Source organism: Alternaria incomplexa (assembly GCF_024043165.1).
Source record: "Alternaria incomplexa strain BMP 0042 chromosome Unknown scaffold_12, whole genome shotgun sequence".
NCBI classification, from domain to species: Eukaryota; Fungi; Ascomycota; class Dothideomycetes; order Pleosporales; family Pleosporaceae; genus Alternaria; species Alternaria incomplexa.
The window spans coordinates 472,681-489,294 of record NW_026249861.1 but is presented as its reverse complement, the minus strand read 5'-3'; the positions used below and the strand labels follow the sequence as shown (position 1 = coordinate 489,294).

Below are 16,614 nucleotides of genomic sequence, written 5' to 3'. Positions count from 1 at the left end.
TACAACAGGTTCTTGAGACTCGTATGTGACGACGCCAGCCCAGGCTGGTGCTCGGAGCTCACCTCGAAGATGGTGCACCAGTTACCTCGGGAACTCCGCGATATCATCTACACGTACATCCTCGAGAGCCGGTGTAGCAACCGTCAGCATCAGGTGCTCATGGTCGATAATCCCACGGCCTGGAATCTTGCAGAGTTCACTAGCAACCCCACGCAACTCGGTATCAAGAGACGTACCGTCAAAGGCGATGAGATTCCACATTTCGCAGTATACGAACACGTCAACGAGACCTACCGAATCGAGTTAGCAGAGACTCTCTACCGTACCAAACTTCTCCGGGTGGCAAGCATGCATGAGCTCAAGTTCACACTGAACTACGACGTTCTCGTGACTAGCTGCGATCCGAAGGAGCATATACGCCACATTCAAATCGAGCTTAAATTTGACTGTGGTACCAAGACACAAGCTCAATACGCCAAGCAGCTTGAACCCTTGTGGTACCTTCGTCAGATCAAACATCTCGAGGGACTGAAGGTGGGATTCATCGTCCACTTCATATACGATGACGTTATCCCGCTTCTGGAGGAAGCCACAGCACTATTAGTTCAGTATTTGGTATCGGAAGGTGCGAAAGTGGGTTGGTACAGGAAGGGAAGGGGTAATGATGCACCAAGCAAACTTGTCATGCCTGAGCGAAACTTCGGCAATTCTCTACAAGAGTCCAAGGACATGGTCTGAGTTGCCAGTCCTTTCGTAAGTCATCCACATCCTGAATATAAGATCTGCGCTAATTTTACAATCTGAAGGGCCCTCAGAGAGATGGCTTGGTGGCCGACGCGACAAGTTTGGAGATGTCAACCCAAGGTTCGCGAGCGAGGAAGACGTCTTTGATTGATACATAGAATCGACATACAAACGCGTATGCAGCAGCAGACGATTCACATTTCCGCGTCAGAGTAGGAAGAAAATGAACCCTCTAGAGCTTACATCAACGTCAACTCACCTACTTTGCATGTTTCTATCTTGATGTAGTCTGCAAACCTGCGTAGGGCTTTGCTTGTATAAGGTATTTCTTAGCATGAATGCGGCACTTGATCGATAGCTAGAAGGCAATCGATCGTGTATTCAGACCCCTCCGCCCCAACCCAACACAACATACACTATTAGACCCAATACTGCATCCCACCCCAGAGCTTTCACTGCGTACCCGCCGTTTACCAAAGACCCCATGACGCTGCCAGGAGTGAGGTCCTTCCTCATCATCGCCGCATTTGCAACCGCAAATCCACCAGACACAGTAATACATTTAACAACATCCGCATCCCTCAAGCTCATAGCCGAAAAGTGGGGAAGTAATAAAACGGCGCGAGTAACAAGAAGTAGACCGCTGAAGACTGAGTTGGATCGCAGGGCTGGAAGTGCGAGTAGAGCGGCGTTGAGAAGAATGTTCGGGATTTGCAGCGTTGCTATAGGCTTGCGACGTCTGGGCGTAGCATCGGTTTTAGCTGCTCCTTTTGGGCCTGCAATATCCGGAGATGATAGATGGAGTTGGATCAGGAACAGCGAAACTGTAAAGGAGATGGGTAGGATCTGGCCGAGCAAGATGTACGTGCGCACCATCGACGTGTCGTATCTGCGCGTTCTCGCTATGTACACGTTAGTACCCTCTCACGCAGGATTATTGAGCATTACCTACCCTTTTGCGCCATATAGATGTTCCAAAACCACGTCGCCAGAATCGCAGCTTGCGTCCATACCGCGTTCGGCGCATCTTTAACCAGATCCTGCGCGAAATCTTGGAACAAGGTCGATTCTAACATCCATCTCTTCACCTTCTCCGCGCTGACATTACTAAAGCTCCTGCTCTTATCTCCGCTCCATTCCAGGTAGTGCGTGACCAGGAACATGAGCATGTGGTAGGACAATGTCGCGAAGCTGATCGAAGCGAGGAACGCGTAGATCTTGATGTGGCGCGCTCGCGCTGCCTTTGCTGCATTGAGCTTCTCATCTTTTGACGGGCTAGAAGTGTTGAATATGGCCGAGTACTGAGAGTAGAGCGAGTAGCTGATCTTGATAGTCGCGTAAAGTGCCGCGACGATGTAGGAGAGGAAGATGGTGGTGCCGATGTAGCTGTTTGGTGGTGTGGCGTAATACACCAGCGCGTCGTACCCAGGGATTTCCATCTTGTGTGTTGAGCCTGTTGAGATATTATTGTTGTAAGAGTAACATATGAGCAATTAATGGGCGACGTATATATCATCGTGGCCAGACGCGAGGTTTCAAAAGTGTGCGATGATGCCTGACGTCATGACACAGTTGGTGTCTGAGAAATCGGGCGACGCGACACTTCGGCGTCTCTCTCCTCCGTCAACCCACACGCGCGACATCACAAAATGCGGTCGCGGTCATCTTTGCGCGCTGTGTAGGAGTCATTGTTCCAGTCATCTCTCGCGTTGCTTGATGGTTGCGCCGGGCCGCCCCCAGAATCTAGGATGCCTGACTACCTAGTTCAGGTAGCCGTGGAGTCTACCGCGCAGCACAAACTAACAACTCAACGATGTTACGCGGCATGTAGCCGTAAGAGTGTGGCATGCGACTCATTCTGCGAGCTTTGAAAATCTCGAATGTTCGGGTAAAACAAGTACCAGCTGTAACGTACTTACCAAAAGAGAAGGACTCGTCAATGGGAACAGCTTCAAACGAGTTACGGGGGTCTCAACACCATAATCCGGACCCTTTTGATGGTATGGCCCCCGCAGTTTGTGACTCATGAGCTCGAAGTTTGGCACGACCATTGGGGGCCTGTCATACCTCAGCGGTAGGAAATTCCCCACCCAAGGTTGTAACAGGCAGCAGCCGGCCGGTCAGGTATATCAGGAGCGTGCGCGCTGTTTCTTGAAAGACCCCAACAACCTTTCCTTTCTACTCATCAATCCTCGAACAAGAACAACAACGATGCGCCACGTGTGCGGTTGTTACATCTACCATCCCGGAACGCGGGAGCGAACATACCTCCCCCAAATTAAAGTTGACGCCCATACGACGATCATCTCCACGGCCGCCCGCACTACCTTGACGCAGACCTTCGTGAACCGGTCCAAGGATTCAGTGGATGAGATCCGATATGCCTTTCCGTTGTTCGATGGCGTCAGCGTTGTCGAGTTCTTCTGCCAAATCGGCGAGCGTACTATCTACGGCCTAGTCAAGGAGAAGAACGAAGCCAAGAAGACCTACGAAAAGGCCAAGGAGAGAGGCGAAGCCGCAGCGCTGCTCGAACGACTAGATGAGGCGGCGGATGTCTTCTCAACTGCTATCAGCAACGTTCCTGGAGGCGCATCTGTGCATGTGTCCATCAAATATATCCAAGAGCTGAAGCACGATGCGGAAGTCGATGGAATTCGTCTTACCATACCTGCGTCCGTCTCGCCCCGTTACGGATCCTATCCCGGAAAGCTCCAAGAGACATCGGCCGAGGTTGATTCGAAGGGCATCTCCATTACCGTGGATGTCAAGATGGCAGAAGGTGTTCCCATCAAGAAGGTCATTTCGACATCCCATCCCATCGATGAGGACGCCTTGCTCTCGCAAGGTTCAGCAACGCTTTCCCTAGGTACCGCAGGTCTAGACAAGGACTTCGTGTTACAGGTAGTTGCAAAAGACGTTGGCGTACCTCAGGCGATCCTAGAGACCCACCCGACGCTCCCCAATCAGCGAGCACTGATGACCACACTCGTACCGAAGTTCAACCTCAAGTCGCAGAAGCCCGAGATCATCTTCATTGCGGATCGATCGGGTAGCATGGGCGGCCAGATACCCACGCTGGTGTCGGCACTCAAGGTCTTCTTGAAGTCGATCCCTATCGGCTGCATGTTCAACATCTGCTCATTCGGCAGCAGTCACTCGTTTCTTTGGAAACAGAGTCAGTTGTATGGCCAAGATACACTGGAGGAGGCTATTCGACATGTAGAAACGTTCGGGGCCGATTTTGGCGGGACCGAGACACTCTATGCGGTCAAGGCCTGTTTCGAAGCTCGCAACACCGAACTTCTTACCGAGCTCATGCTACTTATCGATGGCGACATTTGGGCTCAAGACCAGCTTTTCGACTACATCTCCAAGCACACGAAGAATGGCAACGTCCGTGTCTTCCCCATCGGTATAGGTGGAGGTGTGTCTAGTGCGCTCATTGAAGGCGTCGCGAGGGCCGGAAGAGGCTTCGCTCAGATGGTTGCAGATAACGAAAAGCTTGATAGCAAGATTGTTCGCATGCTGAAAGGTGCACTCACCCCTCATATCCAGGACTACCGTCTCGAAGTCAAATACGAAGATGACAGCGTCGAGTCTGTTGCCTACAACCTTCGTATCAACCTCAACCTGGACAACGATGACAACGAAGAGCGAATGGAAGCCCCAGACGCCGACGCGAAGCCCATCTCGCTGTACAATCCGGACGTAGTAGAAGAGCATCCCAAGGACGGCGAGTCAAAAGACATCTTCGCGGGTCTACCGGAGCTAAAGCGCCCCACGCTTTTGCAGACACCCCACGAGATACCAGCGCTTTTTCCGTTCAATCGTACCTGTGTCTATCTCCTCATGTCTTCAGAGTCATCACATTTGCAACCAAAGAGTGTTGTTCTCAAGGGCACCTCACCCCAAGGCCCGTTGGAGCTAGAGATTCCAGTAGAAGTACGCAAAGAGGCCGACGAGATGATTCACCAGCTTGCTGCCCGCAAAGCAACACAGGAGCTCGAAGAGGGTCATGGATGGCTATCCGAGTCTACCTTTGGCGATACTGACGTCCTGCTCAAAAAATTCAGCTCTCATTATTTGTTGTCTCAGAGACGTGAGGCTGTTCGTCTTGGAGTCGAGTTCCAGGTCGGCGGCAAGTACTGTTCATTTGTAGCCGTAGAGTCTAACGAGACCGAAATCGCCGAGAAACGCCAGAAAGCTCTGGAATCGACAGTCAAACGGAGTGATCTAGCGGATGACGATGACTGGGAGGTCCTGGAGCATGGCCAAGCCACCAGATCACCGGTAGCCGCTTCTTATGGTGGCCATATACGATTTGGCAGTGGACCTGCATCCGCGTCGGCGAGATCTGGACCCTCCCCTATGTTCCGTGGAGGCTACGGCGGCGGTCACTTTGGCCGTACTGGCGGCGGGCGAGGCGGGCGAGGCGGAGGAGGTGGACAAGGCGGGCAATTCCGAGCTAGAAGGATACCTGCTGGCACTACACTATTGGATGACGCCGGCTCAGACGAAGACATGGGCTTTGTATGTTTGGAGAAAGCCAGTGCAGCACCCATGGCTCATCCTGGTCAGCCGTCAGCGCTGCACACGTTATCTCCCGCGCAAGTATTTGAATCAACGGGTCGGTCGGGTTCGAAACGGTCGAGTCGGTCGGCCATGGATCCCTCCTTCTCTCCGCCACAAAGGAAGAAAGTACAGGAAAAGACCGGCACCCTCCTCCAGCGCCTCATCGCACGGCAGTCCTTTGAAGGGTCATGGGAAGCCATCGATAAGCTTCCGTTCGATGCGATGAAACTCGACCGCGACGCCGCTAGCCTAGCTAACGCTCAGCTTAACGAGCCAAATCCTGAGCAGCTTCTGGCTACTGCGATCGTGGTGCTGTTTCTGGAGAAGAAGATGCAAGATGAGGAGGACACTTGGGAGTTGGTTGTTGAAAAGGCGCGTGCTTGGCTTGAAAGCGAGGTGGCTGAGGATGTTCTCGACAGGTTGTGGCAGTTGGCTGAGGGTGTCGTTGGAAAGAATTGAGTAAACACCCCTGAGCCTGCGTTGAAGTCAGCTCATCTACTTTACAGCCTTTCATCTGAATGTAGGCTGCAGACCTGTTTGATGCTTTTGTTGTTGTTTAAGGTGTGTGCGTGTCTGGGCTTACAAAGAAGTCTCATTCTCAAAGAGTATTGACACACTCAACAAAAATGTATGCATAGTCATGAATATTGTATACCTTTTCAAACATCTCGAATCCGACATCGGTCCTGGTGGCAGTGAGCGCTAGAGCTGAGCAAAACTTCGAAAGGTCTGTTGCTCGTCTCATTTATATACAGCATGACGGGAATCTAATCATTCAGCGTACCTATTGCTTGAGCAGGTAAGAAATAGGCGTAATGTGACATTGAATGTAAGACTATACAATTCCTGCAGCTACTCTCCTGAAGCTTTCGTCATCTGTGCTCCAGTTCGCGAACTCTCTCCCCTTTCCGGCGCTCTAACGCCCTTAGCTACCGGTCTTCTTGCCGTAGAAGTAGATTGATCTTCTCCGGCGCTTAGAGTCGCCGCACACTTACCCTTATCTGTGTCTGCTTGTACAATATCAAGGGCGCTGGGTACTGGTGTACTTGGCTTGAGAGTAGGCTGAGTCATAGAAGCTTCGGCAGTCGTAGCGCTCGCATTCGAGCTCTTCTCTACCTGAACCGTCTCAGTAACGGTTGGTACTGGTATGCTTGGTGTAAGAGAGGGCTGACTTCCAGAGTCATCTGTAGTTGCAGCGCCAGTTTGTGGACTCTCATTCGCTGGTGCGGTTGCAGAGTCGCCTTTTATTGGTTGATCTTGTTGTTGGCTGTTGACGTGAGCTGTGGCAACCGCTGTGGCAACCGCTGGTGGTAAAGGACCAGGATATCGGTCGTCTGTGGGAACAGGTTCATCTGAACCTGGTGCGCATTTCCATTCAATGCATCGCATGAGGGATGAATAGACCAGAATTTTAGCGTCTTTCTCGGTCTCCACTAAACCAGTCTTGACGAGGTACTTCGTGATCCTATCCACTTTGATTTCCTTGTAATCGACCGAGGCTCTCTTGTACCATCTTCCCAATTTATACCTCAATGCCGTCTCTTTCCACAGCGCATCCATGAAGCCTGCAAGCATTTCATAAGCGTATCCAGCTTTTGGATTGCTCAAATGAACTAGGAGGTAGCCATACAAGCGGTTCTGATTAGCTTCAGAAGCCGCGTGAGGTTCCTGCATGTTCTCGATACTTAGACCGGTGAGCACATATCTGACTGGGTACCCCTGGCGTTTTGAGACGTTTCTCACATGACCATCAACCGATAAAAGCTGACAAGAAACAGTTGAGCCGATTCGGGCCTCAAGAAATCTGATCTTGTTCACGCAGTCTTTCTCAGAGATCACCATTGCAACGCACATGTTGAGGTTCTTTAGATTCGCTGAATACCTCCACATTGCTAGTAAGGCATGCATTGAACCGCCATCATATTCGCGACCGTCCGTTGTGAGCTCCAGGCGGGCATAGTGTGGGATAGAGTCCTTGAGACCAGTATTCTCAACTATGTGCACCCACGCGATCGATTGTGTCGAGGGCATGACGATACGATACACACCATGTATGGCGTTGTTCAGGCTCTCGGCAAGGGCAACGAGATCACCATCGAATTCAGGCTGCGCAGATTGCAACTTTTGCCGAAGTCGTATCCTGGGGTCGTCGATGGTTATTAGATCTTTACTGAGCGTCCTATTGATACTTTCTGGCAAATGCCATGGCGCAAAGTCCATAGGCATTCGTTCTCTATCGTGCCAGTTTTGCTCTGGCCAGGACTCACCCTTGGCGGGCCATGAACCTTTGCAAGCACTACCGACGGATAGGGCGATCCAGTTCGGGTTGTTATTCAATCGAAAATATATCGGCTGACGTGAGATTCCCCTGCGGATCCAGGATCGAATACAAGTTATCAGCAGCGTGACACCAAGCTGTGTGACTGTAGCGGACCAGTGCAGTGCTCTCAATCCGATAAATTGGCAGATGAATCCACTCAAACATAAAGCAACAGCAGCGATAGTTACTGGCTTTTGAGTGTTGTTTCTGGACTTGAACGAACGTTTTATAGTCCATTCCGCGAACCCTGGAAATGTCTCGAAAACGCGTCTCTTGATACGTTCCCAGCAACCACTAAGCCGGTTGATTAGACCAACGTTCCGGGGATCGTCTTCTATGCCAGTGCCTAGGTTGTAGGGACCACTTATTTCATGCGTCTCGCCTGGGCCATATCTGGAAGTGCGAATTTCTCTATCTTCAAGATGATTCAAAATGACGTATGCTTCGTATGGCTGATCACCAATGATCTGTTGCAGCTGTAATCGAAAGACATTTTTCACATCGTAATCGTCTGTCGGTGTGAACTTATGCTCAGCAGTTGTTGCTTCGATGACATACGAGCACAGTGCTATGCTTCCGACGAGTAAGCTCGTTCCCATGAGGAAAGTTGGATACGCGTAATTTTGAACAGGCTTTGTACTCTTGGCTATCTTCCAGTGGTAAGTCATGAGAGCGGGTATTACTACAGCAACAACTTGCAGAGCAACACTGAAGACTGCAAAAGTCCATAGTTCGCAGCTAGTTGGGATGGCCTTGTGCACGTTGAGTGTGAGGTTTGGTGGTTGTTTGGCGAGCCTCTCTGTAAGCCATGGGGTTTGCGATACCTCGATGTTGGGTTGAGCGAGGAATTGGGATTGTTTCCTCGATTTCAAGCTAAGTTTGCCAAACACGTGTGTGAACGTCTTCGAATGACCTTCATTCGCAAGTTTGAGAACTCGTTTCTGACAGGCTTCATGGAGGTCGCCGATGCACACCTTGCTAGGAGCTTTGATTTCGATTACATCCTGACTTGAGGCCTTTGCTGTAGACTTGGCTTTATACGCGACTAGCTCGAGGATTTTAGCATGGCCCGGTTGACGTACAACCCCTTCATCAGTCCAGAGTTCCGACGTTGCATCTGATGTCGAAGAGAGTAGCTCTAGCTCCGCTACCGCGATCTTCTCCCGCGCACTATTAGTCAACGTCAGCAACGTTACCATCCTGGGATGGGAAGAACATACCGACCGATCAGAGCCTTCAACACTCGGACGTTGGAGACTCGGATCGCCGAGACCACAGTAGTGATTATTCCTAGCGGACCGACAGCGAGGAGTATGTGATCAGCCCAGCCAAGCGACAAGCTTAGAAACTGTTTGGTGACCTGTTCTCCGAATAGCGTCAGGAGAGGCGCCAGGTCGCTGCCGAGGTTATTTATGAACTCTTCGCCATTGAAACTTGATGAGCCGGTTGGAGTAGCGATGATCGGTATTGCTGTTGGCGTGCCACTTCCGGCAGAGGCGGTCGCAGTGGGAGGCATGACGTACCCAGCAACGAGCCTGGAAGCAACGAAGGACAGCTGGAGTATATGAGAGACACGCAGGGGCCTCTTTTCGAAGGCAGGCAGACGCAGCTGAGCTATTCCGCAGGCCAAAAAAGCCGCAAGGCTGAGCGGCGACAATCCCGTCTGCGAACCTTGCGAAGCGGCTTGACAGACGGCAAAAGATGTGAGCAGTCAAGACAAGTTAAAGCGTGCAAATTATGTACCAGAGATGAGATCTCTCAACCTTCACTGGAAAGAGAAAGGATGAAAGAAAGTTGCGGGGCTCAGGCTGAGAGATCATATAACATTACCTGTAATTGAACCGAAAGTGCATGAGCAAGGCTGGAATCTCAACGAATGAGAGGTCCAAGCCACGTCTGACGGCAGGCGCCTATCTCTGCACCTGGGTGAGCAGGGATGATCTCCCTGATATGACTAACACTGGAATGTTTTAGTGGCTAGAAGCGGGAGGCATCTATCTGGAAAGCGTAGCAGCATTGCGTCAATGGTCGCAGCCTCGTTCGATAATGTGTCTAAGGCGGATTGATTCAATAGTCTATAGTCTTCTTGATCGCATCGTAGACCCCTGCCAATGTCAGCAAAATAGAGCACCCACATGTCAATATGTCTCAACTTACTAGTAACATCGGGAATGACGAACTGCTCAAACATGAGCCCGGTATGCGTCGCCCACCCAGTCACCCTCTTCACAGGCGCCTCTAATCTGAGGAAAGCCTTCTCCTGGATCGTAGCAGCGACCTCTGCACCAACACCAGCATTCATCATACTCTCATGCACTACAATCGCCCGTCCAGTCTTCTTCACGCTTTCTAGAACCGTCTCTCGGTCCCAGGGGTATATCGTCCGCAGATCTATCAGCTCAACGCTGCATCCAAAGTCCTTCTCTGCTGCTGCTATCGCGGCTGAGCATGTGTATAGCGGTGTGCCGTACGAAACGATCGTGACGTCCTTGCCAGTCTTGAGGACTTCAGCCTTGTCGAGCGGAAGATAGAACGCGTCGACGGGTACGTGTTCAACAGCCGCGCGGTATAGTATCTTGGGCTCCATGAATATGACGGGGTCTTGACAGCGGATAGCGGAGAGGAGGAGGCCTTTGGCCTGGACGGGTGAGCGGGGTATTACGACGCGTAGACCGGGCGTGTGGGTGAAGAGGGCTTCTGGGGACTGCGTGTGGTATCTAGTGACGTGTCAGTCGATTTGAAGAGGAGCACTGCTGGAGTCATACAGTGCGCCATGTCCGACACTGCCTGATGGCATGCGGATGACTAGTCCTCCACAGTTGACGCCAGTGCTCCCCGACCGGTATCTGTACTTGGCCGCCTCATTGTGTATTTGGTCAAAGGCGGGGAAGACGTAGTCGGCGAACTGAACTTCGGCCACTGGCTTCATGCCCTCTGCAGCTGCTCCTATAGCGAATCCCACGAGTCCCTGCTCGCTCAGGGGAGTGTTGAAGACGCGTTCTGTGCCAAAGTCCCCAGCCAGGTTCATGGTACACCGGAAGACACCGCCGAATTGCACATCCTCTCCAAACACCATAACGCGTTCGTCTGTTTGCAATGCATATCGCAGGGCTTCGTTGACGGCGGTGTAGAGGTTTATGCGCTTCGTCTGACCCTTCTGTATATCTGCAGGGAACTCGGGGTTCGCAAGGGAGGATTTGGCGGTGTGGTGGAGAATGGGCGTTGCATCGTACTCTACTGTGCCATTGAGGCGTGCGCCAGGTGCTGCCGAGGAGTATTGTTTACGTTGAAGGTGGTGTTGACAGCGGGGCCGGAGTGGTGCTTGCGGGCGAAGCAGATAGCGCGACAATGCGCGGATGGACGGTGTTCTAGCAGCCATGTCTATAGAAATGAGAGCAACGAGTTTCCCCAGAACCCCAGAAAAGGTACATGCAATAAAGTCATGCTGGGCACAAACATGTGAGCCGACGGTTGTGCGGGTGTATGCCCCGGCTACCAGCGGCTCTCCAGGTTTCAAACGTTGCGGAGTTTAGCGGGCAAGCGCCGAGAGAGGAAGGTGCAGGCACGTGATGTGGCCGCAAGTAACGTGACTCGATGCTTGCCAAGGCTAGGGGCGCTGCATAATGACGATTGACGCCAGAATGGTTCGCACGGCAGGTGGAGACTAGCGCGTCCAAACTTCGATGGTTTGCGACAAATCTCCTAAATCACTGTGCGATTGTGATATGAAGGGCTTGCGATTGTCTTTGATTTGGGTATGCTGCAGAGTATGGCAAAGACGGCTACGATGGTAGGAAGACGGCACCGTGTTGGACTTGGCGCCTAGTCTTGAGCCTGGGGAAAGCAATACAGGCTAGCGGGAAGAAGCCTCGCCCCGGGGTCAACTTTGTGTCCGGCCCCTTGTACCGAAGACGCGTACACATGCTGTGCAGTGTGATCAGAGGCAGATGCCATTGCGTGATAGAAGGACAGACTGCTGTTAATTACGCCGGGTGTATACAAAGGGTTGAGGTCTGACACAATAAGACTGCACGCGCCTTTGTCGCCTTTGGGAGGCTGCATCATACGTCTAGATCCCGGCCGTGCGCAGACCCACCAAACCGCTGCTTCCGCATCATTATTTGCGCGCCCACCACAAACCTTGGAGTCCACCTCTCTCGCCAGTCCATCTCCCCGACTCGGAGACTCTTCATCTTCCCGCACTGAGGTGCTTCCCATGGCAATGAGCGCCCCTCGTCCTCGCGCAGCTGCCAATGGCTCCATGCGGACTGCTCGCCTCGCCTTCATCGGCCTCTTCCACGCCTTCGCGCCCATGGTGACCGCGTTGCCCATGCCTTTTGGCGACGCGACCCTCAGGACTGCCGGAGAGGAGGTCCCCACGGACAACGATGGAGAGCGCTGGCTCCTACTGGGTATCGCCGTCGCGCTTGTCTTGGCCGGTGGTGTGTTTGCGGGTCTGACCATTGCGTGAGTACATCGCGGTCCCGCCATCGTGTCACAACACGCTAACAGGTCCTCTCCAGCTTGATGGGCCAAGACGAAATCTATCTCCAAGTGCTTGCCTCGTCTGGCGAGAAGCACGAGCGCAAGAACGCGGCCAAGGTGCTGAAGCTGCTCGAGCGAGGCAAGCACTGGGTTCTGGTAACGCTACTCCTGAGTAACGTCATTACCAACGAAACCCTTCCTATAGTCCTGGACAGATCCCTCGGCGGAGGATGGCCTGCCGTTGTCAGCTCCACGGTCCTTATTGGTACGCGCATCCACTCTCACCTACTCTGTTTACAACTAACAGTCCTCAGTCATCTTCGGTGAAGTCGTGCCTCAATCAATCTGTGTGCGCTATGGTCTGCCAATCGGCGCCATCATGGCACCCATCGTCCTCGGCCTCATGTACATCATGGGCATCGTCGCCTGGCCGACTGCCAAACTCCTCGATTACCTCCTCGGAGAAGACCACGGTACCGTTTACAAGAAGGGTGGCTTGAAGACACTAGTCAGCCTGCACCAGTCGCTCGGACTCGAGCACGAGCGCCTGAACGAAGACGAAGTCACCATCATCACCGCTGTGCTGGACCTCAAGGCCAAGGCTGTCGGCAACATCATGACGCCCATGAAGGATGTCTTTACCATGTCATCCGACACTGTCTTGGACGAGAAGATGATGGACAACATCCTGTCCGCTGGCTACTCCCGTATTCCCATCCATACCCCCGAGAATGAAAACAACTTCGTCGGTATGCTCCTGGTCAAGATGCTCATCACATACGATCCAGAGGATGCTCTACGCGTACGCGACTTTGCTTTGGCCACCCTACCCGAGACACGCCCGGAAACGAGCTGCCTCGACATCCTCAACTTCTTCCAAGAGGGCAAGTCCCACATGGTGCTAGTCTCTGAATTCCCCGCTGAGGCACGCGGTGCCGTCGGTGTCGTTACTCTGGAGGACGTCATCGAAGAATTGATCGGAGAGTAAGTCGTGCATCCTCGAAGAATACCCTGGCGCCTACATTGTCGCCGGATCTTCCAACCAAGTTTGTACTAATGAGACCAGGGAAATCATCGACGAGTCCGACGTATTCATCGACGTACACAAGGCAATCCGACGCATGGCCCCCGCCCCTCGCGCCCGCGTTCCTCGAGGCAAAGTCGTCACCGATGTTCCCCGCAAACCTTCCGAAGCACAAGCTGTAGACTCCGAAACAGACGCGGAGCAGAATGGCAAGCCGGCGCCACGCAAGACCTCTCTACCCGAAATGCCTGAAGGCCACCCCAAGCCCTCTTTCCTCCTTCGTCGCCGTAGCAGCGGCAGCAAGGGAGCTGGTTCACCTCTCCGCAGTGACGATCCGACCGTCATGCAGCACCTGAAGCATCTCGGCCCTTCGAATGTCGCGACCAGGCCCAAGCAGACTCGTATCAACACTGTCAAGATCAAGCCCGGTCAGGCAGCCGTGACCCCTGACATTCCCAAGACGATACCGGAAGACTCCCAGGCTCCCACCGAGGCAACTCCGACTGAGGGTGTAATAACCCAAGATTCTCATGCGCCTGAGGGTGGCATTGGTGAGGGCTTGCTAGCATCGGCAGGTCGCGAAGCTAGCGACGGCGTACACAGCGTAGCGGTGGGATATGGCACCATGGCTCCAAGTGGCGACCGCATGTCGTGGAGATCTGGTCGATCGGGTATGAGGGAACACGACGACGAACCTATGTCTCCAAAGGGTGGTGCGAACGAAGACGACGAAAACACCCATCTCTTGGTCGACAACCGCAACGAGAACGGCGAGGCAAATAGATCACGGGCACGCTCCGTCAGCACCATTGCCTCCCTGCGCTCGATGCGCTCGCGCTCGCGCAGTCCCTTGAAAAAGCGACACACTGCTCGAAGCGGTAGCATCTCTGAGAACGTTGTCGACGTCAATGGCATCAAGAAGATCGTCTTGGAGACCACAAGCTCCAGCGACTCGGAAGAGAAAGCGAACGGCAGCCAAGTCGATGGTCAAGACGGCGAAAAGCATTCTGAAGCCGAGTCTTCGCATGCCGGAGGCAAAGGCGCAAGCAAAAAGAAGAGGAAGAAGCGAGGTAAGAAGAAGAAGGTTGGCGCTGGAGACAGCCACGAGTCACAACCTCTACTCGGAGACAGGTAACCTCATTACCCGTTCAGAGCATGTTGTTAATCCCGGTTTTCTGCAGAGGTCCTGAGCGAAATCGGTGCGAATGCGAGTGCGAAGTTTCTCAGTCATTTTGAGAGTGGCAAAATTAATTGGCATGCATCGGCGTCTTCTCCTTCTTCTTCCAGTTCGCCTTCGATGTTCAATGGGAAAATGGATGAGAATAATGGTCATTGTTAAGGCAGGGTATATTTCTGAGAAGTGTATTATAAAAAGGTGTGTCGTTTCTTGGACGATCGGTGTCGTCTGTGAGCTTTGAATATACATTTTGCAAGCTCGTCCGCATTCACCACATTAAGGGCAAAGACTCAAACCAGTGAAACCCACATTGAAACTAAATGTTCTCATTTCCTTGATGGTGTCCTAGTGTAAGCTACAGGCTTGTTTGGTTCTACCCTTGTATGAGGTGTATCGGCAATCATATATAGGGTGTCTGAAGCTAAACAAAGACATCTCCACGATGTCTTGCACATGCATCAATCTGGGCAAAAAGGGTTTCTTCCCGTCAAAGTCGATAACTCCAAGATCCAACCATCCGGGTTCGGTAGATACCCACCTTCCCTGTCACGCGCGTATCTCCTCCTACCAAACCACTCTTTCTGCTGTCGATCCGCCCACATCGATACTTCAACAGGGTTTGTGATCCACCGCTCAACAAGTCTCCGTGTGGCGAACGCATGCGTGATGGAATTACTTCCCGCGTTGTCGTCGTCTTGAATCTGCAGGTTGAGCAGTTGATGACACAGGACTTTGACGCTCCAATCCCACTGAACTCTTCGCCCCAGTTTTTCTGCGACTAGAATCGACGTATCCACGATGCGCGTGTGCTGCATCCGAAGGGCAGTTAGGAAGGGGCGTAAACGGTGGCCTACTAGGATGGTGTTGGCGTCGATGTACTTCCATAGTTCTGTACGCGCCTCTGCCCAGCTTCGTAGTGTGCTTTCTGCGTCAATGGGTGTGGTTGATGTTTTCGCTTCTTGCGCGATCTGACTATGAGATATGTACCAGTCTGCGACCGGTTGGAATGGCTGGATCACAGCGTCGATGAGGATCTCTCTAGTGAAGTAATCGATGGCTGATATGCGTGTTATCATCGTTGAGCAGTTCAGCAAGATGGCACCTCGCTTTGGCGAGTGGGAATTGTGTGGGGGAGTAGGCAGAGATGTGCGCATGAGTGTTGTTATGTCGTTTATGACTTTGTTGCGGTTGGTGTCGAATGTGTATTTGTTTGCGATAAGAGTGGTTCGGGTGTGGCATAATGACGCGAGCGCTGTAAGTGGCGCAGATTTTTCTTGACCTGTAGAGTTGTTCTTCGACCTGTACTGTGGCAGCTGCTTGGTTGTTCGCGCGTTCGATTGTGTTTCTGCCCGCTTTTGTGCTTTGCTTGCTTCTATAGCTCGATATCTACCAAGCTTGGCATACTTGTCTGCCTGTGCCACGCTGGGTGGTTTCCCAGCCATTGGCGGTGGAGGTTTGCTAATGCAGAGTGCAGATTCAAAATGCGAAGCAAGGGATCCTTCCCAGGCTGTGGGGGTTTGTCTTACGACAACCGGTGCTGCAAATTCGACATTCTCGATTGGAATCGTGCCTGGGACATTGACGGCTTTTTGAGTAGCAGTACTAGTATGCGTAGTGGAGGATATCGTATGTTTGGCACGACAATGATTTGATAAGGCCTCAGTACTAGCGAAGCTTCGTTTGCAAGGAGTACAACTGAATGCTGATGAAGCTGAGTAAGTGCTCTTTTTTGATGGCATTGTAGTGAGGTTTCGCTACTGTCAGCAAAGGTAGATGTGAGTTCCGTGATTTTACTGTTCAGAGGCAAGTGTGGACCATGTGTAGCAGGCTGAGCTGCCGGTAATACCTGTTCGTGCTCCCATGCTGTGTAACGATGCACGGGGACGCACCCGCCTACCCCGCCCACTCAGTGCTCGCCACGTCGATTCAAGGCTCATACGCGCGACTTACATTGCAGATGTGAGAGATTCGCGATTTGAAGGATATGACCTGTAACTTGCACATGTAAAAGCTTCGCCAGCTCGCAGAGAGCCATGTGGGTTCTGGTGAAGGGGAAGGTGGCTCTGCCCCTGGGCGCTTTAGCGGTTCCAGAATGCACGGCCATCGGACGTGTGATGCTGCCGGTACTGAATGTGTCCGAGGCGTCTTTGAGCATAGATGGCAAGGTCTGATCAGGGTGCATCCTTCGTGCCAGTTGGAAGGCGCGTTGTGACACTCGATCGCGCCATTCCAAAAAAGGAAAGGTCTCAGAGCGGGTTACGCCCAACCTAGGGGCAACATCTCAGTACAATC

At 52.5% G+C, this 16,614-nt stretch overlaps 5 protein-coding genes across 5 annotated transcripts; 3 read left to right on the top strand and 2 right to left on the bottom strand.

Moving 5' to 3' along the window:
• Positions 1 to 69: 69 nt before the first annotated feature.
• J4E90_008051 (uncharacterized protein) lies at positions 70 to 738 on the top strand (the record flags this gene model as incomplete). Its single annotated transcript, XM_051437581.1, has 1 exon — positions 70 to 738. The coding sequence occupies one exon, from the start codon at positions 70 to 72 to the stop codon at positions 736 to 738; it is 669 nt and encodes a 222-aa protein (XP_051288392.1).
• A 387-nt stretch (positions 739 to 1,125) lies between these two features.
• J4E90_008050 (uncharacterized protein) lies at positions 1,126 to 2,183 on the bottom strand (the record flags this gene model as incomplete). Its single annotated transcript, XM_051437580.1, has 2 exons — positions 1,126 to 1,646; positions 1,697 to 2,183. The coding sequence occupies 2 exons, from the start codon at positions 2,181 to 2,183 to the stop codon at positions 1,126 to 1,128; spliced, it is 1,008 nt and encodes a 335-aa protein (XP_051288391.1).
• Positions 2,184 to 2,955: 772 nt separating this feature from the next.
• J4E90_008049 (uncharacterized protein) lies at positions 2,956 to 5,775 on the top strand (the record flags this gene model as incomplete). Its single annotated transcript, XM_051437579.1, has 1 exon — positions 2,956 to 5,775. The coding sequence occupies one exon, from the start codon at positions 2,956 to 2,958 to the stop codon at positions 5,773 to 5,775; it is 2,820 nt and encodes a 939-aa protein (XP_051288390.1).
• A 393-nt stretch (positions 5,776 to 6,168) lies between these two features.
• On the bottom strand, positions 6,169 to 11,015 carry J4E90_008048 (uncharacterized protein; the record flags this gene model as incomplete). The annotated part of the gene is made up of 4 exons (XM_051437578.1): positions 6,169 to 8,806; positions 8,857 to 9,106; positions 9,794 to 10,353; positions 10,402 to 11,015. 4 exons carry the CDS (start codon positions 11,013 to 11,015, stop codon positions 6,169 to 6,171), a joined length of 4,062 nt encoding a protein of 1,353 aa, XP_051288389.1.
• Positions 11,016 to 11,852: 837 nt separating this feature from the next.
• On the top strand, positions 11,853 to 14,280 carry J4E90_008047 (uncharacterized protein; the record flags this gene model as incomplete). The annotated part of the gene is made up of 4 exons (XM_051437577.1): positions 11,853 to 12,103; positions 12,160 to 12,386; positions 12,436 to 13,105; positions 13,188 to 14,280. The coding sequence occupies 4 exons, from the start codon at positions 11,853 to 11,855 to the stop codon at positions 14,278 to 14,280; spliced, it is 2,241 nt and encodes a 746-aa protein (XP_051288388.1).
• Between the last annotated feature and the right edge of the window lie 2,334 nt (positions 14,281 to 16,614).